Source organism: Staurois parvus, unplaced genomic scaffold, assembly GCF_062004578.1.
Source record: "Staurois parvus isolate SC_StPar_1 unplaced genomic scaffold, SC_StPar_1.0 ptg000347l, whole genome shotgun sequence".
Lineage (NCBI taxonomy): Eukaryota > Metazoa > Chordata > Amphibia > Anura > Ranidae > Staurois > Staurois parvus.
In genome coordinates, this window is record NW_028318143.1 from 5,380,578 (window position 1) to 5,391,673 (window position 11,096).

General features: G+C 39.0%; 1 protein-coding gene across 1 annotated transcript in view; it reads right to left on the reverse strand.

Annotated features, from left to right (window-relative positions):
- LOC149456804 (vitellogenin-A2-like) overlaps positions 1-10,688 on the reverse strand; it is a 31,944-nt gene extending 21,256 nt beyond the window's left edge. The window contains exons 1-10 of the mRNA XM_089684364.1: positions 10,649-10,688; positions 10,285-10,305; positions 9,076-9,227; positions 7,178-7,429; positions 6,280-6,438; positions 5,908-6,044; positions 4,204-4,354; positions 3,892-4,049; positions 645-810; positions 279-404 (exon numbers count right to left, since the gene is read on the reverse strand). Of these exons, the coding sequence (XP_089540490.1) occupies positions 279-404; positions 645-810; positions 3,892-4,049; positions 4,204-4,354; positions 5,908-6,044; positions 6,280-6,438; positions 7,178-7,429; positions 9,076-9,227; positions 10,285-10,305; positions 10,649-10,688 (1,362 nt within the window). The remainder of the gene's footprint in view (positions 1-278; positions 405-644; positions 811-3,891; positions 4,050-4,203; positions 4,355-5,907; positions 6,045-6,279; positions 6,439-7,177; positions 7,430-9,075; positions 9,228-10,284; positions 10,306-10,648) is intronic.
- Positions 10,689-11,096: the final 408 nt, after the last annotated feature.

Here is an 11,096-nt window from a genome sequence, read left to right on the forward strand (position 1 = left end):
ACTTTCATCCAGTAGCAACCTACTGTGGGTAGAAGACAGCCGTGAGAGGGGCACCCACTAAGAACAGACTTTTATCTCAGTATGGGCGACTGCATACTATATATATGGAGCAAATTTGGGGACCCTTAGGATCTGTAGGTAGAAGCAGCATTCACAACCCTGTCCAGGTTTCTGCATGCCATGAGTATGATTAAATGAAATGTGCGTATCATAGATACAAATATGATTTTCTTCATAAAAAAACAAAAAAAGTACCTCAATAGTCAAGAATAACTCACCTCCAGAGCAGACGCAGGGCAAGTAGACAGGTGAGCGCAGTATTTTTTGACCATTGTACCTTCGGCCAGGATTGTGAGTTTGCGAAGTGTTGGGTTTTTCTCGATTTGGGGGTCTCTGGCTAGGTCCTGTATAAACAAGCAAACTGACCAATAAGAAGTCTAAATACTGTAGCTAGAAACCTGTAGAAGAACCATTGTCAAGTGTTTTTTCAGCCCATTGGGAACATGCATGTAGCTACTGATTTGTATGCAATTAAGGGAAAATTCCATACTACAGCAATAAATAAAAGTCTAAAATTTGTACAGATACATGGTAGCTTGAGACTTGAAGATAGAATGAATGCAAACTCTGTCAAGAATACATACTTTGGCGATCTGCAGGGCCTGCTGGCTGCCTCTAGTAAATTGCAATGCAAGGGGAATCAGTTCTATTGCTTCTGGATCAGTGAGTTGATAATTGTGAAAGATTAGTTGAATAAACTTCAAGCTGTCCACAGTTCCACCCATGCGAAGACCTTGCAGGAGCCAATTTCTGCAGAGTAGAAAACAACTGACTATAATAAATCATAACAGACAAAGTGATTTAAGGTAGACTGAGGAAGTATTACAAAACATTTTTAGTCAATAAACTATATACAGCTGTGACGGTGATAGGCCCTTGCACCCAAGGCATAAGCTTGGGTGCAAGATGAGTGTCTCAAGTTAGGCTAGCTACCATCACTACCACCACCAAGTTTGCTCTGGCAATAAACATGGGATAAGATATGAAGTGGTGAAGGAGAGGGGAGCTTTGCTGCCTTTTATAAGATTAGCGACAACTCTGGTATATAGGATCTTCAGGTTTCCACAATACTTTTTGACATAAAGGAACTGTGGATAGAGACTTGCCTATGTATCTATGCACCTTGAGTGCTAAAGCAAATCTGCACCAGTACATAACATGCTAAGGTAAGCGCAGTGATAATTAAAGGCTCCATATGAGCTTGATCATTTTACTGTTTTAACAAAAAGCCACCTTGCAGAATTGCTGAACATTCCTTGAATAATCCACTTCCAGGGTATGTAGCTAAAACATACACCCACTCCCACAATGTTGAATGACCTATATCTAGACTTGAAAGCTGTCACAGGTACATGTCTAAGCCTAAGGAAATGCTAACTTTTAAAAATTCTATATTGACATAGGAAATTCTGAAAGTAGTTGAATTTATGTTACAATAGGTACATGATTAGACAACATACAGACAGATGTGGCTTTAAATGTATTGGTATACAGATCAGGAGTTTTGCAAATGGAATTTTGAGGAGATCAGCTATGGCAACCTCCAGATTTGTTTCTCTTGATAGATAGACAAATGTTTTGCACATGCTTTACTTTTATTTTGTATCTAGCTAAGCTCCAGGAATAGAATGCCAAGTTGGGGGCAGCATACTGCAGAGAAGACCACTGTGTTCTGCATGGGAGCAATGAGGCCTTTGCTGACTGCAGAGCTATTGGTCTAACCCAGTAGGTAAGCATGTCGGAGCTCTGTGGAGGGACCCCTATTCCCACACAGATTGCATAGGTTCCATCTCTTGCAAGCTCCCTGGTCTTAAAACTTTTGCTATGCCTAGAGCAGAATGGGGCAAAAATAAAATTAAGGCGCGCGCAAAACTGCAGCACACTTATTTATCACTAAAGACTGAAACTTCTATTGGGCTTTAAAATTTATATGACACATATGACATTATTATGGAGTTATGAAGCTGAACAAGTGCAGAAATGCCTTTTATGTTTGTAAATTCATGTTACCACTGTTGAGTAACCAGTAAGTTTGGAGTATGTTGTTGAAATTTCTAACTTCTTAGCAGACTCCTTAGCAGAAAATTGCACTAGGTTCAGAATGCTCAACACTGCACTGCGCATTTGCAGATAGTTATCCATTATGACCCCACCTTAAGACTACTGTGTATTATATTATGTAGAAGGTAGTCTAGACCAGCCTTTTCAACCAGGGTGACGCAACACCTTTGGGTGCCATCTAGGTTCTTCAGGGGCGCCATGGAAAATGCCTAAAAAAAATCCCCAAATTGCCCAAAAATTATCATCAAGCTGATGAATGGATCAAGCCTTCCCTTTTTTGTTACACAAAGCCACAGGTTTTTATTGTGCAGTACTACAACCTGGGTCCCCATGGAGACCAGTGGCCAGCACCCTAACAGCTAAAGATGTCAGGCACCTGGAGTATGTCAGGCACCTGCAGAGCACCCTTTTTTGTCCATTCCCTGCTCCTCTCCATCAGCACTGAGGTCACGTTTGCTGTGTAAGGGAGAGAAACTGAGGCAGAAGAGAAACACTGAAAAACTAGTCAGTACCAGTGAGCACAGGTATATTTGCTTTGTGAAAATAAATCACCTTTAATGTTGAGGGTCCTACATGTGTGTTGATGCATTATGTAAAACTAGTTTTACACATTTTAGAAAGGGGTGTCTCATGATTGTGCATACATTTTTTAGGGTGCCTTGAGTTGAGAAACACTGGTCTAGACAGTGACAAATATGTCAGGAGAATGCTAATTTAGTTATATCGAACTACTCTTCATGTATAAGGCAGCCCATACATTGATCATCTTTTTCATTCAACCAGTGGGTTGGACTAAAAAAAAAAAAAGATCTGATTCCCCACTCCTGCTGTGCTATTGTGTTCTGACAGCAGGAAGACTCCTCTGCAGTCAGGATACACTGATTAATTCTTCTGGCCATATCCACTGGCACTGATCGTTCAGGAAAACCCCAACAGGCTGGTTGCACACAAGTCAATCGGATGATGTACAATGGTGTACAACCAGCCTGCCCATACATGGATAGAAATTTGGATGGTCCCTGCTGAACCAGCCACATTTTAATCCATCTATGACTGTCTTAAGTAATTTTTTCTTGGGGACACGTTACCTTTACATATAAAGAAAGGTAGCAAAACAATGTCCTAGCAACTACTGTGGTCCAAATGTTCAGTTTGTCTGGCTGTTTGGAAAGATGGAGTTTAGTGACAATAGGCACTCTTTTCCCAAATATGGGCAGACTTGGTGGAATGTAGGCAGATCAGAAAAAGATCTTGGACCAGTCTTTAGATTTACAGGATAGATTCACCTTTAGTAACATGTTACACCTGTATTTAGGGCGTAATATGAAACATGTTACTATGCAGTATCCTCCCTGTCACCCTCATCACACCCTGTTACAGAGGATGGGTTTTTTCTCTACGCACCCACGGTCTCATGCCCACACAGCCATGTCATTCATTCACAGTTCCCTGTGACAGATTCAGGAGACAGACCTGTAGTATCACAGAACTGCATGCATGCTGATCAACGTGCTCGTAGTTCATTCACACTGCCTACAGCTCAAGAACTGTCTGCCCATACAGAGGTACAGGCAGTGCAGTCTGTCAATGCACCCGCAATCCACTGATAGTAGGTACAATGCTCTGCCGACTCCTGTCAAAAAAATAATACAGTAAATGCACATTTCTTTTTCTGCAAAGAGATGTACAGTTATTATTTTGTTTTAGAAAAGGTGAGCTTAGCCTTTAAACACTAGGAGCTACGACAAAGTGGGCAAGGAGCTTGCTGACCTGTGTCTTGGTTTTGGAGCAAGCTGCTTCCATGTGGTGTGGAGAATCTCGGGAGAAGACATGCGAAGAAGCTGAACTAGTTCCATGAATTTCATTGATGAATCCATATGGATCTTCCCCTTGTTGTGATCTACCAGGTGTTGTACAACGTGCTCTATCTGATAGGAGTAAAGCAGAGAACCAGTCAGATTTGTGAAGTGAGTCCCAGAACAAAGGCTGTGAAAATCTTAATTCAGTTACATTATATAGTATATTCTGTCAGTTTTATATGAAACTACCAGGCAAAGAACAAACCAGGCTTTAGCAATTTACCTGAGCCTCAATGTTTTTGTTGCTAACAAGAATAAAAGAAATCTGGTGTAATTCTTCATCAAAACTGTAAAAGATATTTCCGCGGTTGTGGAGTTCAATCTGAGGGGGGCTTGATTGACTGCTTCTGGTTCCAAAAAGGATCAGGACTTGCCTAAACACAAAAAGACACTTTAGAATGACTTTCTTTACAAATATAGCAAACAATGGCTACTTCCAGTTCCCACTGTGTTATTAAAGGGATATCCACTGTTAGTATGAAAGACAAAATTCCTGGCTATTAAATCTGTAAGGAGTGTCTTTTGTGAGTGTAGACAACGTACATCAGAGAGGTTCTAAGGGTACAGCATTTCTGATCTTGGAAATCCATGAACAGGTGGTTTTCCAAAGTCAGAACTGTGTCACGATGAACAATTCATCTGAATACCCCATCAGGCTCCATAAAGGTCCGTGTTAAATGACCTTGTAGCATGCCATCATAATAAAGTGGCTTTCCACTTTCTTACTGAAAGTGAAAAACTCTTCATATGGGGCCATACATTTTGAAAATGATTTACACTGTTAAATTATTGTAATTACTAGGTTACTACTAGTAGCCTCCTAATTGTAGTAGATGCTAAACAGATGTGAATTTGCAGGAGGATTAAAGTGGTAGTAAAGTGTGTTTTTTAACTTGTACCTACAGGTAAGGCTTACTTGTAGGCACTGTAAATATCTCCTAAACGTTCACTATTCAGGAGATATTTGCCTGTGTAGAGCACTGGTGCATGTGCTTTGAAGGAACGGCATGCCTGTGACGTTCCTTCAGTGCTGTGTGCTGTAAAAAGTGACTCCCACGTGCATGCGCAGGAGTGACGTCATCGATGCTCAACCTTCAAGCCACTGGAGTCCACAAACCAGGAAGAGGGATCGAGTGAAGATGGAAGCCCTGTCAGCGGTGACAGCGTGCTGCTGAAGAGCTTCAATTTAAGGTAAGTTTAACATAATGTGCTATTATACGATCAGGGGTGGACTGACAATTCATGGGGCCCCCGGGAAATAGAGGATCATGGGTCCCCTGTGTCCTTGCCCAAACTCAAAAAAGACTATGAAAAAGGTACCAGGGGCATCTCATGGGGCCCCCTACTGACCCAGGGCCCTCGGGCAGTGCCCGAGTTTCCAAATGGTCAGTCCGCTCCTGTATGCGATACATACTAGCACATTATGACATTGCCCTTGCAGGGGAAAACTTTTTTTTTGGAGAGTTCACTACCTCTTTAAAGCGGTAGTAAACTCTGCTGTAACATTTTTATTTTGGGGCCCAGGTGGATTATGCCATAATGTGCTAGTATGCATGGCATATTAGTATTTTTGGTGAAGACTTACATGTCAAACGGTGCCCTCCAACGCTGCGGTGGGATCGATCTGGAGTGCCCCCAGTGCTTCCATCTTTGCCTGGTCTTCCTTCTGCATCCCGTAGCGTTGTGATAGGCCGGAATGCGATGATGTAACTCCCACGCATGCGAATGGAAGTCATATCATTGCGGCACAGATCGGGGCTGTAAATGCTCGCTGAGCTGTGTACATGACAGCTGACAGGCAGGAGGATGCATTTATGGCAGAAGTGACCAATAAGGTCTCTTCTGTCATAAATACCCTGCATGTCAGCAACTTTTTAGAAATTGACTTCACTTCCACTTTAAGATGAATTTAATGATGAATACTCACTTTGATTCCATTGTGGCACCACCATTACGTTCCTGTAGTGGACTGTAATTTATCATGTGCTGTAAGACAACCTCCTGGATGATATTGTTTTTCATCCTAATTTTGGATGTTGCAGCATTACGTACATTCCTGTGCATCTAGATGAAGAAAAGAGAGGAAGTCAGTGATAAAAAAAGGGGACTACTTACAAAAAAAAACAGAGAATAAAAAATATTAAGAAAGGTGAAATCCATAGAGACCAGTCAGCAGTCATCCTTTAATTTATGGGAACATAAAATGAGGAATCTGATTGGTCATTGTGGACAGCAATTGCGCATTTAAATCTTATTTTTTTCCCTAAAGGTTTTTTTTTTGTATAGAAATAAACTGTACCCTTTCACAAGGTTCACATTTGTCCAAGAAAACCATTCCAATATTCTTTGATACTTTTTCTTGGCAGTTATTGTAGTCTATGGTTTTCAGAAGAACCAGTTTGTCTTTCAGTCCCTTTTTGACCACATATCTCGTATGACAGACACCTCCAATGCTGGTCTGTAATTCAGAAAGAAGTAGATAAATTAACATTGAACATTAAAAGCACGCCTCAAACATTTTCTGCTCTTAAAGTGTATCTGAAATACTGAGAAGTTATTACCCCTGTCATATTTTTTAATTGCTGTCTGTATCCCCTTTAGGGGATATACTTTCTCTGTTTGTCTTGGCGATTACCATCACTGGGACTGAAAACTACATTTTGCATTGCCACCAGAACAGGAGTAGAGGGGGAATCTTCCAATGGAGACATTTGTTCTGTGAGAGCTGTCTACAGTTCTATTTCTCTCACATTGGACAGATTTCCTCTAACTTCCTGTTGTCTCTACAGGACAGGAAGTAAAGAGAAATATCTCCAATAGGACACAGATGATAAAAAAACCTGACAGAGGTCTTTACCATTCCCTAGTCTACCCATAATAAAAAAAAGGTTTTGGGTAACACTGCCTTTTTTTTTTATAATGTAACACGTGTCCACCCTAGCTATTTAGGCCTTGTCTTTAAATATCTATGTCCCATACTGATGGTTAAAGAGGAAGTTGTATGGTGTTCAGCACATGCATGACAACCTTATGAAATAATTTATGGAACCTATGAGGAATCATTAAAGAAATGCTTCTACTCTACACCTCTGTGTTCATATTTATACCATCCAAATGCTCTTGTTGAACTAGACATATATTATATTCCCTAAAAATAACAACAAAGAATGAGCAAAAGCTCAGAAACAAACACCAACCTCTTGCAGATCGTATGTATTCTGGGACATCTTGATGTTGACATTGAACAAGCTGAGAATTCCTTTGAACATGTTGAGGACAAAATCTGAAACATCACTAGGGGCAAAGATGTCTCCAACACGTCCATTGTGATACTCAAACTCGATGTGTTTGGAAAACTGTTCAGACAGAGCCTGGCTCAGGCTAGAGGAGCGAGTGAATGGATCTTTGGGCCACACACCCGTAACTTCTTTTATATTAATAGACACTACCTAAAAGAGAAAAGTATCAGTAGTTTAAGCAGTGCTAAAAGTTCATGAAAAATACATTTAACATAACAAATTTCCAACTATGAACATTTAAATAAAAGGTCATGTTTTTTGGGGTCAGTAGCTCCATTAAGGCAACACTTCAATCATTTGCACAAAGCAGATTATTCTAACCTATTTTAGAAGTGTAATTATTTCCTGGAATTAAATAAAACAAGGATATTATATTTGCTCCATGCACAGCTTACTGAATAGTGAAACAGGTAAATACAAATCTTAGCACAAGCAATTTCAGGTGCCAGAAATAACTGAAGTAAACATTACATTTTTTTTGGATGATTATGCATAAAAAATCTGGGAAAAATCTGTTTGATGCAAGGACCCATCCAGGTTTCAATTCAGAGAAAGGCCACCTAGACCTAGGCCTAGAGTAGATAGCCATGGAGAAGGAATTAAAAAATTCTCACTCTCCAAGACATTTTGAAGATTTTTGAATGCAGCGCTGTAATGATTGTAGATTAGAAAACAAAAAGTGGAAAAAGACGCACACCAGGGCCCAGCCACTACTTTGCAAGGTAAAGATACAGCTTCAGCCTGAACTCCTCCTGCTCCTCTGACATGTTTTGCCCCACCTAGAGGCTTAATCGTTGAGATATAATGATTTTGATGATTGATTATTTAAATATTAATGTCCAATCCAGTGCTCCAATATATTCATCCGTGATTCACAGTTTATTATCTTCCATGTCATCTTTACATCTTCAATCCCGTGTGTCATTCTCCACCCAAACTGAAAATGTACTGCTGTGCTCCATTGTGATTGGACTTCACTCCCAGCAATCATCAGTTGTGCTCTGACCTTATTATATTGGACCTAGTGATTAGTAAAGCTGGCCATAGATGGTTCAAATCTCAGCCAGTTCAGCAGGATTCAAACCATGGGCAGGCTGATTGTACCCAATGTTGATTGTTGTACAACTTGCATACAACCAGCATGTCAGATTTTTACATGTCATTATTGCCAGCAGCTATAGACTCTTGCAATAATCACTGTGTTCTCCTGACAGGGACAGCTCCCTGTGCCCCCCCCAACAGGGAGAACATAATAGCTCCTGGCAGTGTTGATGGAGAATCAAGCTATTTTTTCTCCCGCAATTCATGGTTGCAGGAAAGAAAATTGCATCATTTATGGCCTGCCTAAATCCAAATAGCGCTTATTCCCACCAAGGGTTCATCACCATAAACTGTCCAGGAAAATTAACTGATCCTTCCCACAGAGGGTTAACCTCGCAGTAGCTTTGTCTCCCAGATAAGACAATGCACTCAAATCAAATAGCATTGAGAACTCATAGTGCTTTCAGTAACCAGCTCATTTATTAATAAACAAACTGATTCCAGAAAGCAGTATGAGTTCTCTCTGCTATTTGTTTTGAGCGTATTGTCTTACCTAGGAGGCAAAGCCACAGTGAGAATAACTAATCAGTGCAGGTTAGCTACAGTTTGAGCTAGGATATATCACAGTGCAGGAGTAAAAAAAATGAAACACTCTCGAAGACATGCAATAAAAATCTGGTCCATGTCTATAAGTGTAATTTATATTAGGGTCCATAATATCTCCCAATTGCTTTAGATTCATTTGTTTTTATTACCTTGAGTAGGTATCTCCTTTGACCATGAGCGCTGATCTCCAGCTTAGCAATCATATGAATTCCAGTACGGCCAAGGTCTTTTTCTGGAAGTCCGATCATGGTAGAGGCCTCATAGCTGTATATTGCTATTTTATTCTGGCTGAATGTAGGATCTGTGGAAGAAATCAATTGTTAATTGTGAGATGAAGACAGGATTTGATGGGGCACTTGATGGGATACTAAACTCTATATATTTATTCTATATATTTAAAACAACATTGCCTCTTTTGCATGCAGTGTTAAGGCCCAAATGTTTGTGAAGGTTCTCAGTTATGAAGATCATGGTATAGTTAGTAATAGCTAGTAACAAACAGCTGGACTTGGTCTGTTAAGTTGACAACATTTTACCACTTGTTCAAGTATCTACTTTAGTTCTAATGAAGTTCTTGGAACTGAGGAAGCCACTTAAAACGTTAGTGAAATGTTTTCAACATTACAGAAGACATCCGGTTAAATGTGACTAACTACTCTTTGCTGTTAAGGACAGGGGGTTGGCATCATGAGTGGAGCAATAAAAGTTAATATTGTTCACGTTATGCTTTATTCAATATGTTGGGATTGGTATATACTGCTATAGCTGCAGTAAAAAATTTATAGATGGCCTTGCAGGGCAGAGCAGGTCTTTACCAGGTCTTGTCATGAAAGGAAATTGGTCTTTAAGAAATGTACGGTAAGTACATTTCTTAAAGACCAATTTCCTTTCATGACAAGTTTGATATTTTATAAAATGGAATGAATAATACTTTTGCCTATAAAGTGGCAAATATTCCTGGTGGAAAAACATTACAACTCTAAACAGAAATCTGTTGGTAGTTGGCAGTAGATTATATAGTATATAATATTTTAAATGTTTTATGTTGCACTATGTATAAAACTTACTAAAGAGGCTGAAAAGTGCATTAAATGATAAGTAAAGTTATAGTTACTAAGTAAAATATAATTTGTAGTTATGACTATAGTTATATTTTTTATTTTTTTATTGCTGGAATTATTGTCTGCTAAAGAACTATAGTTACTTGTACATTACAATTTTTATCAAGAAAAAAATGTATTTTACTAAATATATTTGCAATGTAATTAAAATGTAATGCACAAAACCAGGTTTTAATGCTATAATTCTATAAATCTGATTGTACAGACAGTTGAAAAGAAAAACATTTTTTTTTTTACCTATTTTGGCATGCTCAGCACCTGTTTAAACAAAAACAAAATGAAAAAGTGATGTTAAATACAATCCCAGGAAAAAAAGTGTTTAAAAAGCATTAACATATTTTATGTAAAAAATATGCTTAGAGACATATTAAAGTAATACTAAATAATTTTCCCCTCCCTCCTAGATTGTAAGCTCCAAGGATCAGGGCCCTCCTAACCCTCTTGTATTGAACTGTATTGTTGCTGTATTGTCTCCCGTTATATTGTAAAGCGCTGAGCAAACTGTTGGCGCTATATAAATCCTGTAGAATAATAATAATAATAATAATTTAAATATTAAATCAATGTATATTCAAATATTTACTAATACTGGAAGACTCACCCGCTAGTGCGAGCACTAGCGCTAGGATGATTCCCCTCATGATGATGGTGAATACTCCACTAAGGACATCCTGGGGTATTTATAGTGGAAGCTCTGGTAAACGATCTCTGGACACACCACTTTTGGCAAGCTACAGTGTGCTTATCGCTTTTGGCTAGCCAACAATTTCATAAATTATTACCTTTCCAAAAAAATAAGGGCATCATCCTGCACATTTAATAACAAAGATATTGTAGAAAAGAAAACATTTTTACATGTGTATCAACACATATAGATAATCTGCATAATTTCTAAATGTTGGTTATTTTTTATTTTTTTAGCTTACGATACTGTTAAGTTAGTCTTTTTTGTGATAACATACAGGTTAAGTAAACTTTGTCCTGGTCACTGTGACATTTGGACAGCACAGCCTACAAGTCACATTAACCGTGCATCATCATCAGATCCA